General features: G+C 37.1%; 1 protein-coding gene across 1 annotated transcript in view; it reads left to right on the top strand.

Annotated features, from left to right (window-relative positions):
* Positions 1-16785, top strand: part of PTPN2 (protein tyrosine phosphatase non-receptor type 2) — a 115597-nt gene that overhangs the window by 63458 nt on the left and 35354 nt on the right. Inside the window, exons 4-5 of the mRNA XM_004703843.2 lie at positions 10360-10458; positions 12677-12814. Of these exons, the coding sequence (XP_004703900.1) occupies positions 10360-10458; positions 12677-12814 (237 nt within the window). The remainder of the gene's footprint in view (positions 1-10359; positions 10459-12676; positions 12815-16785) is intronic.

Genomic DNA, 16785 nt, shown 5'->3' with positions numbered 1-16785 from the left:
CCTCATTTTTCCCCTCCCTCCCCGCTCCCCGCTCCCGCATGAGCCCTTGATAGTTTATAAATGGGTATTTTGACATATCTTGCCCTGTCCGATGTCTCCCTTCAGCCACTTTTCGGTTGTCTGTCCCCCAGGGAGGAGGTCACACACAGTTTCATGTAATCGCTTCCCATGTGTTAAATATTATTAGACCAATTCCCAGCAAACTCTGAAATGAGTTGTTTTTTAAGTTGAGGTAAATAGGTCCTGTAAATACCAAAGAAAGAGAGAAGCAGTTTGTGATAAAAACAGGGAAAGAATATAAAATTCACAGTTCAAAGGGAAAAAAAGATGTATACAATACACAAGTGAACCCAAATTTTCTAGTAGTTAGGGAACTGTAAATTTAAGCTAATAGTTTAAAAAGTTTGATAATACTTTTTAATACAAATAATATTTTTTTCATGTTTAGATACTCTGATCTAAAAGATAAAAAATCTTTAATAATTGTATCTAGAGAAATTTATAAATTCACAGAGAAAGATGTAAATGGGTACTTATTGCAACTTTAATTGCTGAAGTAATTTGTAAAAGACAAAAAAAAAAAGACTAGCTAAGTAGGTTATTAGAGAAGTAGTGATTTGGGGAGGGAAGGGGCTTAGGTTATAAAGATTTTTAGTTGCTATTTTCTGGCTTCCTGTATGTAATATTTGAAATTCTTCTTACAAGCACTCATTATGTTTTTAAGAGATGAAATATTTATACAATTTGAAGAGAGACAGAGTACAATGATGTTTTTAATTGTTTTTTTTCTTTCTATAGCTAAAATTTTTACTTTCTCTTTGAAAAAAAACTAATGATTAAAAATTAGAAAAGACTAATTGGCCTACTTGTCACAACTTTTATTGCCTCTATTATTGTTTTCCAGTCTTGTTGATTGGTTATGCTGTCTCTTAATAGTTTTTAAAAATGTAGGTCTTTCTAAAGATTGTAATTTGGTGTTTTAAAAGTAATAATATTTGTTGTTGAGAGAATACACACAGTCTAACATACCTCAATTCAGCAGTTTCTATATGTACAATTGAGTGACATTGATTACATTCTTTGAGTTGTGCGACCATGGTCATTCTCCTTAAAGTCCACTGCTCCCCAAGTTTCTTTCTTTTTTTTTTTTTAACATTTTATTAGGGGCTCACACAACTGTTATCCCATTCAATACACACATCAATTGTGTAAAGCACATTTGTACATAGTTTCTCAAAACATTTTCTCTCCATTTAAACCCCCGACATTAGGTCCTCATTTTTCCCCTCCCTCCCCGCTCCCCCCTCCCGCATGAGCCCTTGATAGTTTATAAATGGGTATTTTGTCATATCTTGCCCTGTCCGACGTCTCCCTTCACCCACTTTTCGGTTGTCTGTCCCCCAGGGAGGAGGTCACACACAGTTCCATGTAATCGGTTCCCTCTTTCCTACCCATTCTCCCTTTACCCTCCCTGTTTTGCCACTCACACCACTGGTCCTATAGGGCTCATCTGTCCTGGATTCCCTGTATTTTCAGTTCCTATCTGTACCAGTGTACCTCCTCTGGTCTAGCCAGTCTTGCAAGATAGAATTCGAGTCATGGTAGTGGGAGCGGGGAGGAAACCTTTAGGAACTAGAGGAAGATTGTATTTCTCATCATTGTTACATCGCACCCTGACTGGCTCATCTCCTCCCCGAGACCCCTCTGCAAGGGGATCTCCAGTGGCCTACTAATGGGCTTTGGATCTCCACTCCGCACTCCCCCCATCATTCACTATGGAAGATTTTTTTGTTCTGATGATGCCTTACACCTGATCCCTTCGACACCTCGTGGTTGCATAGGCTGGTGTGCTTCTTCCATGTGCTCCCCAAGTTTCTTATTTAGTCTTTTGAGTTGCTATTTTCAATTTGATCCCATATAGATAGATTCTGAAAGAGCACAATTCTCAAGGCAGACATAAAAAATAGTTATGCAAAACTGTTGTTTATTTTAAAAGAAGACATTAGGGATATTTTGATTTAAGGTTTAAAAATTATTTAAAGTCTTAAAAAATTTTTTACCAGCATTTTTCATGACTTCCTGGAACCTTTGTATCTTAAAAAAAGAATAAACAACAACAAAAAAGAGTATAAGCAAAAAAAAAAGTGTAAGCGTATAAGCACTAGAGGCAGGTTACCTATGTGAAATCCTCATTCCACAAGTTCATTTGATGTATTCATCCAACAAATATTTATTGGTCACCTGCTTTGTGTCCAAATAAGAATTGATGCATATGAAATAGAGAAGAATATTGAAAGTACCGTGGACTAATAGTAAAACAAACCAATGTCTTGGAGGATGGTACAGATGTCAAGACTTTGTTCTTACGTACTTTAGACATGTTATCATAAGGGACCAGCCTTTTTGTAGGGCTGGTTCCTTTTGATAACATGTCCAAAATATGTATTTACATTGAGTTGTAATCCATACTTAAGACTGCAGTTGAGATTTCACTGCCACCAAGTCGATTACAACTCTTAATCAACATGCTTAGTAAAGTGGATTTCATCATCAAAAAGAGGAAGATCTCAATGAAGTGAACTGACAAAGTGGCTGCAACAATGGGTTGAAACACAACTATTGTGAGGGTGGTACCAGACTGGGCACTTTTTTCCTGTTGTACACATGGTCTTTATGAGTTGAAATTAGCTGAGTGGCATTTAACAACAATTTTGTGGTCAGCATTGCTTCTTAATACAACTGTTTCGAAAAATCCTTTCTATTACAGACTGTATATTCTGGTTGGGAATAATAATACCTAACACTTAAAAAAAAAGAATGTCAACATTTATTATAAAATGATGAAAAAAAAGTGAAATGAGATATGAACATTTGTATTTGAGAATAGTATTTATGTAGCCTTAAAGGAGGCCTGGTGACACGGGTTACGAGTTTGCCTGTGATTCACAATATCACCCGTTAAAAATCACTAGCTGCTCCTTAGGAGAAAGATGAGACTTTCTACTCCCATAAACAATTACAGTCTCAAAAACTCCCAGGAGCAGTTTTGCCCTCCCCTATAAGGTTGCTATGAGTTGCCACCAACACAACGGCAGTGAGTTTGGATTTTGGTTTATTTTCCCCAAAACTATACTTGGCTGTTAAACAGAAGATCCCATCATGGACTTGACCACACTAGGTTAGATCATATTATAGGAGAATCCTGGCCCATCCAAGTTGACATAAAACCTAACTATCACAGTCTGCTATTATATTAAGTGTTCTATGCTACTTATTGTTGTATTTTGTTTAAATTAGTAACTGTAATAGTGATAATATTATCTTAAATTAACTTAAAACCCATATGATAAAGAAAATAATTCGCTCATTAAAGGATATATGGATAAACAAAATGTACTACATGCATGCGATTGTATACTATGAACCATCATAATACAGAGATAGTGAGTCTTTGAATCTTAAAACAGATGAATATGTAGGAACTTAGGGTGGTTGAAATAAGTCATTCATAAAAGAACAAATACTGTGTATACACTTGTATTAAGAATTCATAGACAGATACCAATGCTCGTTAATGGTTACCAGACATTAGTGGGAGTAGGGGCCCAGGGGAAGCACTATTGAGATAGTAGTTAGGTGCTGTGGAGTTGGGTCTGACCCACAGCAACCCTCTGTACCAAAGAAGGAAACACTGCTGAGTCTTGCTGGTGTAACTCTTCTTCTGTGGGAGCCAGTTTTTGTAGCCATCGTGTCAGTCCATCTCATTGAGAGCGTTCCTTGTTTTTGCTGGCCGCCTACTTTACCAAGCATAATGGTCTTTTCCTGGAACTGTTTTCTCCTGTTAACATGTTTAAGAGTTTTGTCATCCTTGCTTCCAAGGAATATTCTTCCCTTATTTTGTTTGTTCGTCAGGCATCCTATGGAACTTTTAATATTCGCCAACACTTTAATTCAAATGCATCGATTCTTCTGTGGTCTCTTTTATTCATTATCTAACTTTTAGATGCTCTGAGATGACTGAAAAACCATAATTTGGGTCAGGCACACCTTATTCCTAAAATAATATCCCTGCTCTTCAATATTTCTTTTGTAACAAATTTGCTCAGTGCAATATGTTATCATTTTTTTCTTGATTGCTGCTTCCATTAGCATTGAATGTGGATCCAAGCAAGACATCTTCAATCTCTTCTCCATTTATCATTATGTTACCTACTGGTCCAGCTGTGAGATTTTGGTTTTATTTACATTGAGTTGTAATCCATACCGAAGAGTACAATTGAGATTTCACTGCCATCAAGTTGTTTACGGCTCTTAAGCAATAGTACAGCGTAGGACTGCCCCTGTATGTTTTTAAGACTCTTCAGGAATTGAAAGCCTCATTTAGAGAACCTCATAATTATTTCTCTGTATGGGAATACAAAAATTCATATTTCTTCCTCAAAGCAGCTAGTGTTTTTGAACTGTTAACCTTGTAATTAGAAATCCAACAGGTAACTACTGTGCCACCAGGGCCCTCAGTTGAAGTAGTAGATACTTTTGGTGATTTAAAAGGTAGCGTTCATTGTGGATGAAGTGTACACAGCTTTATCAAAATAACCATTATTACTAAGATGTGCATAAGGGAAAAAGGCGTCTTTAGTAAAGGATATGAAGACTATAATTTTGTAACAATAACAGGAAAATGCATGTGATTGCACACGCATATATATATTTACTAACAAGTATGTGATGAGTGTATATTTGTGCATATCTAGAATTATCTGTAGGAAGATAGATGAGAGTACATGAGTGTACATATACTCTAATATATATAATACAAACCACATGGAGAATGTAGGAATGAGTACGTCTCAGATCTAACCAAATACCATAATTAATACCAGGTTTGTGGGTATTTCTTATGTACCTATTTCTGCAAACATTTCAAATTGACATGTGAACAAAACTACACACTTTCTTTAAAAACAATGTAATTCTACCCCATTATAAATTAAACTTCATGATACTATATATATGAAATTTATAATATTTAACATTATGCAATATATGAGATATTGGATTTTATAACTGATAGGAGTTGCATAGGCCCATCAGTATGACATTCTATGCTGCATTGTTTTATATTCAAAATTTACTTTCTTGTTTCTTTTTTTAAAATCATTTTATTGGGGGCTCATATAGCTCTTAACATAATCCGAATATCCATCCATGTGTGTCAAGCACATTTGTACATTTGTTGCCATCATCATTTTCAAAACATTTTCTTTCTACTTGAGCCCTTTACTTTCTTTTTAAAAAAATCATTTTATTGGGGGATCGTACAACTCTTACCACAATCCATACATACATCCACTGTGTCAAGCACAATTGTACATTTGTTGCTATCATCAATCTCAAAACATTTGCTTTCTACTTGAGCCGTTGGTATCAGCTCATTTTTTATCCTCCCTCTCCTTTCCCCCCCCTCATGAACCCTTGATAATTTATAAATTATTATTATTTTGTTATGTCTAATAGTGTCCAATGTCTCCCTTCACCCACGTTTCTGTTGTCCGTCCCCCAGGGAGGAGGTCACATGTAGATCCTTGTAATCGGTTCTCTCTTTCTACCCCATTGTAAAGTGGATTATTGCAGTCGTAGCTAGGTTAAAGTGTAACTCTTATATCCCATTTTCAAGTTGTTCCAGTTTTTAATAACTAATGCTTTTTTTATGGATTGGAATTTTTCTGCTTTAGTCTTCCTCATTGTCTTTGGCTATTGTTTTTCTGGAAATCCAGCATAGGTAAATCTATAGAGATACTAACTGGATTAATTTCCTTAGGGTCGTGGCAGGGGAGATTGCAGGGAGATGGAGAGCCAACAATGAATACAAGAAACAAGAAAATGTTCTAAAATTGACTTTGGTGATGATTGTACAACTCCTTTTTTATATTTGAATTATATGCCAACAAAGTTATTTTAAAAAAATCAATGTGATCCACTATTGAAATTCAAATATTTTTCCAAAATGTTTTTTTTTAGAAATTTGAGATATGTGGATATTTGAGAATACAAAATAAAGCCGCTTCTATAGAACAAAAAAAGAGAAACTGATGGATATAATAAATGTGTATTAAAAAGAGGAAAATGTAACTCATAGTAAGTAATATATAAAAATTGTTTAAATCCAGAAAACTGATAGGCTGTGTAAACTTTTAAGGAGAGTAAAATACACTAATTTTTTTAAGGGACGAAAAAGAAATATGGCTACTTCTTTAGTAATGCATTTTAAGTCTTTGTCCCCTCTCTAGACTGTTTCTCCAAATCCTCCGAATCCTCACAACGTAGCTTTTTCTTCTGAATTTCTTCCTTCTTTTCTAGACCTGTACTGGGAAGTTTACCTAACTGACCCATCAATAAAGAACCTGGGTGGTATAGTGGGTTATGCATTAGGCCATTAACCACAAGACTAGCAGTTCAAAACTACCAACTGCTCTGAGGAAGAAAGATGAGGCTTACTATTCCTCTGAAGATGTAATGTCTTAGAAAACCATAGAGGCAGTTCAACTCACTCTTACTTGGTTGCTGTTCGTCTGAATCAACTCAGTGGAAGTGAGTTTGGGTTTTGGTTTGTCCTATCACTAGGAAGAGCTGCCATCCAGTCATTTCTCACTCACGGGGACTTCTGCCTCATCCTTAACTGTTGGTAGACTCAAAAGCTAACATCTTGTTTACTCCTCTAGCCTGTTGCTTCCCCTTTGCTCTCTTCTCCCACTGCTAGTAACTCAAAAGTCTGTTTCTTTTGGTATGAAAAAATGGTTTTCTTGATCTTTTTCTTTTATAATAATAGTCTCATACAATATTTATTCTTTTGTGATTGACTAACTTCACTCAGCAGTAATGCCCTCCAAATTCATCCAGGTCACAGAGCGCTTCACAGTTGCACCATTGTTTTTTTTAGCAATGTATAGTATTCCATTGTGTGTATGTCCCAGAGTTTTGTTTACCCATTTTCCCACTGATGGGCATTTAAGTTGTTTCCATCTTCTTGCTATTGTGAATAGTGCTGTGATGAACATAGATGTGGATATATGAGCTATGTCTTTTGGATCTGATTTCTTTAAGGTAAATACGAAGTACAGGGATTGCTGGGTCATTTGGTATTTCTCCTCTCAGTTGTTTAAGGAAGCACCATTCTGCTTTCCACAGTAGTTGTGTAGTTTTACAGTCCTACCAACAGTGTACGAGGGTTCTGATCTCTCTGCAACCTCGTCACCCAGTTGTTTTTAGGGTTTTTTTTTTTTTGCATTTTTATCTAATAATGAGAGGTTGGTATCTTGCTTTGATTTGTAGCTTCAAATGGCCAGTGATTAGATCACATCTAGCTCACTTATTTACTAAGCCAACTTTCGTTTCTTGTGTTTTTGATCAAGGTTAAAACCATCCTTGGCATCTCCTGAGTTCTTTCCTTCTGCTGCCCTTTTTACAGCTGTATTAAATTTTAACCTGCACTAATGAAGTACTTTTTAACTTGTCTCCTTGCAACCAGTTAATCTCCCTAATTCATGTTTCATAATGTCACTACAATAAATGTTGGCTATAGTTTACTGCCTTCAAGATCCTTTAAAATCTACAAATGAACCCTCTTAGGATTGTGCCATGTGGTGTCCTACTCCTTGCCCTGCTTCTAGGCTCAATGACCTGTTTTTCTAAAACATGCCGTAAACTTTTATATGTCATGACTTAATGCTGGAAATGCCTAGGGTGACCATTAAAGTTTGCCCCATTCTTTTGCTTCTCCCTGTCTCTTTGCTCAGACCTCAGTTCTCTTTATTTTTAAACTCTGCTATATTATTTTTTTGGAGCGCCGGTGGTGCAGTGGGTTGAGCATTGGACTACTTACTAATCATAACCTCAGGGATTCAAACTCAGCAGGAAAAGATGAGGCTGTTTGCTACCATAGAATTTACAGTCTGAGAAACCCAAAGAAACAGTTCGTCTTTGCTCTCTACATTTGTTAGGAGTTGAAATCAACTTGATGGCATTGAATTTGATTTGGTCTTGGCCTTTCCCCTGTTGGAGTCCTTCTCCTACAGAATGTTTGTGTCCTTTTCTCCTGGGTAAGCCCTTTGAACTGGTACTGCATCTCAGCCCTGCTTTCCTTTTGTACTTAACATATTGTTTTGAATGGAGTAAAAATTTTAAAAATATTTTTAAAAGAAAGCTAGAGTGTCAGCCCCTTGGTATATTATCTCAATTTTGCAAATAGTGAAAATTATTAGCATTGTTAGTAAATGAAACAGCTGAGAGATAAATGAGATACTTGTGATCTAAAAGCCTATCTTCATTTATACTTTGTCAAAACTCCCCTCTTCTCTACTATTGGTACCCGATGAATTGAATACCCTTTAGTGTTGTTTTAGATATACTAATGTCTCCTTTATTTTAACCTTCAACCTGTTTACAATTCTAATTTGGACATGGCCTATTTTATCTCTTATTTACCTTGTGTTCTGCCTTATACTATCATTAAAGGCAATGTGAAAGTAGTTGAAATAGGAGCCCTGGTGGCATAGCGGGTTATGCGTTTTAAGGTAAGTTGGAAACCACCAGCCACATGATAGGAGCAAGATGGGGCCTTCCCCTGTAGAGAATTACAGTGTTAGCAACCCACATGACAGTTCTGCTCTGCTCTGCCCTGCCCTGCCCTGTAAGGCTGCCGTGAGCCATTGGCAGTAATTTTTAGGAGGTAATTGAAGTATATGTAGTGGTACTTTGTTTTTTCCCATAGCAATGTTATAGACCAGTGCCCTTTTTAGTGGTGTCGAATACTCTGTCATGCAAATTACAGTTTTATGATGGTTAGGTGTTTTCATTATCCCCACTTTTGCTGGAAGTATTCTGTGGGTGGCTTGTATTGATTGGCTGCCCTGTGATGTCATACACTTCTTTTGGACACTACTATGGTATGATCAGTAGGAGGCAGGATTTCTTACTATTGTGTAACATGAAGGGGGTGGAAATTTCCTCTGCCCTGTCCACATTGCAATTAGAACAAGAACAACCAGATATTCCCACCCATTATTTTAACTTTAGTTTGTTGGCTTTTATGCGTGGTGACTATAGAAATACTAAGTGTAGAAGTGCCAGTAGAGGGAAACATGGCAGTCATAGCACTGTTACAAATAGAGTACCAGGCTAATTCTAATTCTTAAGATCAGAATCCTGGGGGAGGAGATGAGCCAGTCAGGGTGCGATGTGGCAATGATGAAAAATACAACTTTTCTCTAGTTCCTAAATGTTTCCTCCCCGCTCCCACTATCACAACACAAATTCCACCTTGCAATCTGGCTAGACCAGAGGATGTACACTAGTACAGATAGGAACTGGAAATCCAGGGAATCCAGGGCGGATGAGCCCTACAGGACCAGTGGTGTGAGTGGCGATACTGGGAGGGTAGAGGGAGAGTGGGTAGGAAAGAGGGAACCGATTACAAGGAACTATATGTGACCTCTTCCCTGGGGGATAAACAACAGAAAAGTGGGTGAAGGGAGATGTCGGACAGGGCAAGAAATGACACAATAATTTATAAATTATCAAGGGCTCATGAGGGAGGGGGGGAGCGGGGAGGGAGGGGAAAAATGAGGACCCAATGCCGGGGGCTTAAGTGGAGAGAAAATGTTTTGGGAATGGTGAGGGCAATGAATGTACAAATGCGCTTTACACAATTGATGTGTGTATGGATTGTGATATGATATGTATGAGCCTCCAATAAAATGCTTTAAAAAAAAGATAAGAATCTTTTCTGTGCTTTGATGATTGTTATAGTTTTAGGTTTTTCATATAGATCTTTGATGCATCTTGAGTTAGTTTTTATATATGTTAGGAGGAATTCTGAGTAATTTTTTGCAAATAGATATCTAAGAGAATTATCTTTTCCCCATTTAATGAAATTCAGCCTTTTGTCAAGCACTGTGCACAAGTGGGTCATTTTACTTTTGTGTTCTCAATTTTCTTATATTGACTGTAGTAGCTATTAAGTAGGTTTTGTGATCAGAGTGTGTGAGGCCTACTTTATTGTTCTTAGTAGTACTTTGCTTATCTGGGGTGTCTTTTTGCCTGAGCTTTTAACTCTTGGTTCCTGTTAAATCCTGACTCGCTACCTGCAACACAGAAAACCACTTAGTAATCTGAAACATTTTTCTGCTTAAATAGTCACTTTTGATCTTTTGTTTTTAAAAATTGAAATCAATTTGAAGTCTTGATTTACTTTTAATCCAGTACATTGTTTTTAATCCAGGAATATATTGGAAGCATTTTTCCCTATGAACTTCATTCTTTTCCATGCCTTTCCTTTATCTAGTTTTTCTGTTCCTACAGGGTCCACTTCCTAATACATGTTGTCATTTCTGGCTCATGGTTTGGCAGCAAAAAACAAAAGCCATTGTCATGCTAAACCGGGTTGTGGAGAAAGAATCGGTGAGTAATATTTGGTATTTGTCACTTGATGTACTGCATGTGATCATTACCTTAAAATGTTTCCTATTTTTTTCTTAAAACCTTTAACAACTAAAAAAACAAACAAACCAAGAAACTTTAACAACCGAAGAGACATTTTATTTAGAAAGTCATCACTTTAAAAGTTATTGGCACAGGATTCACATACAATTCAGTAGTTCAGTCATTAAAAAGAATTGTACAATCATCATATCTTTTGAGGTATTCCTTATTTAGATATTAAGCCTTTAGTAAAAGCTGAAGTCACATTTTAGTCAGGAAGAACTAATGTATTCTTTTCCTCTCTATTTTTGTTCAAATGATAATCACAGACCACTAACCTCTAAAATAGGAATATATTGAACAGAAACTCATGGTGTTACATTGACCTTTAGAATTGCTAAGCTTCATTAGAATCTTTTCAAACCCAAACTAAACTCACTACCATCTAGTTGATTCTGGCTCATAGTGATCCTATTTGACATAATATAACCGGCCCCTTGGGTTTCCGAAACTCTAAATCTTTACAGAAACAGGTAGCCTCATCTTTCTCCCACAGAGGTGGGTTTGAACCTCTAACTTTGGAGTTAGAAATGGAATGCATAGCCTAGTACATCACTAGAGCTCCTTCTGTTAGAATCTTTATAATTAGTTATAATAAAAATATTAGAAACTTTCTAAAAGATTCAAATACAGATTCTCTTATACTTATTAGCTTATAGGTTATGAGACATAAGTATAAATTTATTGAAATTTTTAGTTACAGTTTAATCACAGTGGCAGTTAGTGGGATTACACCCAAAACAACAGCAACAACCCCAAAACAAACTCAGTACCATCTAATTCATGGTGACCCTGTGGGCCGGGTTTTGTCTCTGTGGGCTTCCAAGACTAAAGCTTTGTGGGAGTAGAAAGAAAACGGTGGAAAGAATGTAATTTTAAACAAAAGAAAGGGGGTGGGGGAAAGGCTATTTTCGCACTTCCCTAATGGTATAGTGGACTACAAACAACAAGGTCAGCAGTCAGAAACCCCAGCCCCTTTGTGAGAGAAATCAAGGCTTTCTACACCCATGAAGAGTTGCAATCTTGGACAACCATTTATTTGGGGATTTTTTTTTTTTTTTATATGTTATTTGTGATTTGGAAAAAGGAGAAAGGGCCATTTTAGAAAAGGATATTTCTCTGGGGCTTTATTCTCAGGAAATGACGTTGGCGGGAAAAAAAACTTACTTTGCCTCAGTCTTCTTGCTTTTACAAATTACAAAATTTTTATTTTATTGATGCATTATCTGTATGGTTGTTTGTAAGTTACTGGGACATTTTATAAACACTTTAACTGAAACATATTAAATATTGATTGCACACAGCCCCCAGGTTACGAACTAGGTTATGAACTAAGTCAAATTTTGGGTAAGTTCAAACAGGTGCATACAGCTCTTACTTAGCCTATTTTAAAACAGGATGAGTTCTGATGGTGTGTTGGGCTATTCACTACCAGTCTGGCAGTTCAAGTCCACCAGCCACACTTTGGGAGAAAGATGAAGCTGTCTGCTCTCTTAAAGCTTTCCAGTCTTGGAAACCCTAAGGAGCAGTTTTACTTTGTTCTGTAGGGTAACTATGAGTTGGAATCAACTCATTGGCAGTAGGTTTGGGCTTTTCATTTCTGGTTTGGTGCAAGGTGGTGCATAAGGTGCCCTAGTGGTATGTAAGGTGTGTGATTGTTTGATTGCTAATTGGAACTTGCCAGTCCAAGCTCACTAGCGGGTCCAAGATAGACAGCGAGGCTTTCTGCTCCTGTAACACACTCTTAGAAACCTTCAGGAACAGTTCTCTGTCCGATAGATTGCTGTATGGGAATCGACTCAGTGGCAGTAAGTGTACTGCAAGACAAGGCCTGAATCATTTTCAGCCTTTAAAACTAGCACCTGCAGCAAGTGAAAATTTACGATGGAGAATTGGGTGTGAGTAGGATTTGGTTTAGTCATTTCCCAGTGAAGGCAAATTTATAGATATTTAAGAGCAAGTATGAGTTGTCTGTAAGTTTAGATTTGTAAGCTAGGAACTGCCTGTACAGTGGTGACTTTTCTTAGATTTGTGTAATTAATAAAAATATAGCATGTACTTTGTTTATATTTCAACTTTGTATGATTAGCTTCATGTTTACAACTTTAGGAAGTAACCCACATATTTTTAAATTTAGGTTAAATGTGCACAGTACTGGCCAACAAAAGATGACCGAGAGGTGCTGTTTAAAGAAACAGGATTCAGTGTGAAGCTCTTAACAGAAGATGTGAAATCATACTATACAGTACATCTACTGCAATTAGAAAATATCAATGTAAGACTTTTTAATGCCTACAAGTTTGGATTTTTACAGTGATCTTTTTAAAATACAGTGATTTTAAGAGCTTATATCTATTAAACTGTCTAGACATAGTCATTTGTTTTTAAGTATGTGTCCCTGGTTGGTAGTTCTCTGAGGACTCTCAAGAAATTGTAGGAGAGAGAGAAAAAAAGAAATGGAAAAACCAGGGATTTCAAAGTTGAGGGTAATATTCTAAAATTGGCTGAAACTTATTAAAAGGAATTGGAACTTCAACGAAAGAGAGGGCTTTAGGATCAAGCAAATGTGTGCTCAAAGCCAGCTTTACTACTTAGTAGAGGTGTCCTTTTTTGACCTACATTCCGTAATTTCCCTGATCCTATCCTCTTAACACAGAGGAGCGATAGTCCTGCTGTACCAACAAATGAAGTTGTGTATACGAAACACCTGGTAACAAAATAGACGCCTAATAAACCAGTGCTGCCAGTACTTACACTGTTAAGGGTTGCAATCTAGTAAAGGAGGGACTGGAATGGTGGGAATGCAAGCGATTCATCGCTCAGAATTGTGTCATTATTGAAGGAGAAGAAATGTGATTATTGAGGCTTATTTTCCCTTCATTTCTCGCGCACACACACACACACACACACACACACACACACACACAATCTTTACTTTGGATTTTTATTAGAATAAGTTAAAACGTTCAAAAGGAAAATGATTCTGCCATGCGATTAGCAACAACAGGAAAAAGATTTGCCAAAAATGACATCAGGGTTGTGTCCAGTCTCTAAAGTGAGATGTAGTTTTAAATTCACCACTAAATGAATCAAGTAGTTTGCATATTATTAGCCCCTCACCCCTCAAAAGAAAGTTGTAGAAAAGAAAAGGCATATGAGGGGGTATACTCCCCACCAAAAACCCAAAAACAACAATGGAAGTTTTTCCCAAAGCTAGGTATTTACATTTTTAAACAAAACAGTCTTAGCACCTACAAAGTACTCTCCATTACACATTCATGAAGTCTGCGATTCCATTCATGGAAACATTTTTTCAAACGCCTCTGTTTGGATGGCTAATAACACCTCCTCGTTATTTTCATCACCTCTTCTATGTCATCAAATAGCTGTCCTTTCATGTCCCTTCTTCATTTGTAGAAAAAAAATGAAGTCACATGAAAGAGGTTAGTGGGGTAAGAGAGGCATGCTGTTTTTGCCCAAAACTGGCGCACTGAGATGGCTGTGTGAGCAGGTGCATTGTCGTGATGGCAAAAACAGTTCCCCGTCTGCCACAAACCAGGCCTTTTTTGTTGCACACTGTTACATAATCATTTCAGAACTTCTACATATAAAGCTTAATAAACAGTCTCAGCTGGTGGAACGAACTGCAAATGCACTACAAGTCATCATTTTCCTCCCTTTGGGAAATTGATGATGCCCAGAACGAGGTTTGTTGTCAATTGAAATTTCACCTTTTTTGAAATGAAAAAACAACAAACAAACAGAAACTGCTTGTTCACAACCGTTTCTGAGGTATTTTTGCGGTACTTTTCCTGAGCAGGAAACAGAATTTCACAGCTGCCTTCTGTTCTCTTAAATTGGCCATCACAAAAAATGGGGGAAATGGCTTTTATGAAAAAAAATCCACTGTGACCAGAGAACCTTACTAGGCGACACCACTAGATGCACTAACTCAGAGTGAGTTGCTGGATGCTCGCCTAAAGGGGAAAATGTGTACTATGAAAGCTTCACCCAGTGGAGTTTTTTTTTTTTTTGGTACCCCCTGGTATATGTGTGTACTTTCTAGATAGTGGAAATGCCTTTTACAGTTGATCTTTTGGAATTGCTGTCAGTTTTTATTGTGTACAATAAGCACAAATGCTCTGATGCCCAGGTTCTAGTTTTCTTTTTGTCCAGCTTCACTTAACCCCCATGGGTCAGTCTATTATGATCTCTTGGTTTATCTGAGATAGCTCAAGGGTAGGAATTAATAAGACTTTTGAATTACAGATGTTCCTTACGTCACTGTACACATACTGCTTTGCAAATGAGCTTTGAGAAACATCAATAACTATTTAATCTTAGATTGTACCTTGCTTTTTCTCAGAAACAGACCTGCATTTCCAAAAACTTCTCACAGTTCTCTTGTTATTTATTTCACGTATCTCTTGTCTGTACAGCTTTAAAGTTGATTAAAATGTAGAAGGTTGTTGATGTGTTTCATTGTTTCTGAAACAATCCTAAGGATTGGTTTTAATCTCAAATAGTAATAAAAATAGCTTTAATATTTTGTTAGCAGGTTGCACAACACTTTCTCTTCTATTTCATTTGATTCTTCATCCTCTCTGTGGATAGGGTACATATTCTTATTAACCCTGTATTTCATAAAATAAGACTGTTAAATACTAAAACCTATTTGATGTTGTGCAATTTTCTTTGCATTATTTCACAGAAGGGAAGAGACAAGAACTAAAATCCAGGTCTTCTAACTTTTAGTTGCATGAGGATATATGTCTTTTGGAAAAGATGCTAATTGTTTTTCTTTTAATCCTTTTTTTAGGGGCTCATACAATTCTTATCACAATCCATACATACATCAATTGTGTAAAGCGCATTTGTACATTCATTGCCCTCATCATTCTCAAAACATTTCCTCTTCACTTAAGCCCTGGCATTAGGTCCTCATTTTCCCCCTCCCTCCCTACTCCCCACTCCCTCATGAGCCCTTGATAATTTTTAAATTGTTATTTTGTCATATCTTGTCCTGTCCGACATCTCCCTTCACCCACTTTTCTGTTGTCCGTCCCCCAGGGAGGAGGTCACATATAGTTCCTTGTAATTGGTTCCCTCTTTCCTACCCACTCTCCCTCCACCCTCCCAGTATCGCCACTCACACCACTGGTCCTGTAGGGATCATCCACCCTGGATTCCCTGTATTTCCAGTTCCCATCTGTACCAGTGTACATCCTCTGGTCTAGCCAGACTTGCAAGGTAGAATTCGTGTCATGATAGTGGGAGTGGGGAGGAAACATTTAGGAACTAGAGGAAAGTTGTATTTTTCAAGATGCTAATTGTTGTCAAGAAATATTCTTGGTTGAGGCCACAATATGAATTGTTAAGTATATATATTCTAGATCCTAGCTACTAGGTGATAGAATCAAATGATCACTGTTGATTTCTTATTGACATAGGTCTGGAGTACACTGTAATTAATGGGCAACAATTTGCTTTATACATTGTAATTCTTAGTTAAGAGCTTTGAAAGTTTGAAGAATAAAGTAGCATTTCATTATGAGAGTTTGCATTTGACGAAGACCATAGAATTCCATTTGGAACCAGATCACTTAGGTTTAAATCTTGACTGTGTCACTCCAGGCTGTATGTTGGGCAACACACATTAACCACTGTTTCAGTGTTCCTGTCTATAAAATGTACATACTAGAGAATCCACAGTTGTTGGCTTCATAAGCTTTGTAGTACTATAAAATTGAGAAGGGATACAGGAGCAAGAGACAACAAACTGAAGGCAAACAAATGACAAGGAGGTGAGAAAAGGCAGTGGTGAAATAGGAAAGCATGGCCAATCTCAGTCTGCAGCTCTTTATTGAGGTGTACCTGCAGAAACCAATTTGCTTCTAAACAAAACTAAATTGAGCCTGTTAACAGGTTGGAAGGGAGCCACAGCCCTGATGTTTTGAAGACTATAGTGTAATAAAGGAGGAACCCTGGTGGGTGTAATGGTTATGCATTGGAATTTGATTCTCAAGGTCAACAGTCCAAACCATCAGCTGCTCTGCAGGAGAAAGAATGGGCTTTCTACTTCTGTAAAGAGTTAAGTCTCGGAAATTCACAAGGGAGGTCTACCATTTACATAGGGTTGCTATGAGTTGGCATCTACTCGTGACGTGTCTATTTTTGGGGTAGTGTAATGAAGCAGTAAAGTTGCATACCAGGGGCCCTTTTAAATGTCTCACTCAGTCTTTCCCC

The sequence above is a fragment of the Echinops telfairi genome, unplaced genomic scaffold, assembly GCF_000313985.2.
Source record: "Echinops telfairi isolate 266 unplaced genomic scaffold, ASM31398v2 ScPeMD7_4;HRSCAF=17, whole genome shotgun sequence".
Classification (NCBI taxonomy): domain Eukaryota; kingdom Metazoa; phylum Chordata; class Mammalia; order Afrosoricida; family Tenrecidae; genus Echinops; species Echinops telfairi.
This window is presented reverse-complemented; position numbering and strand designations above follow the sequence as displayed.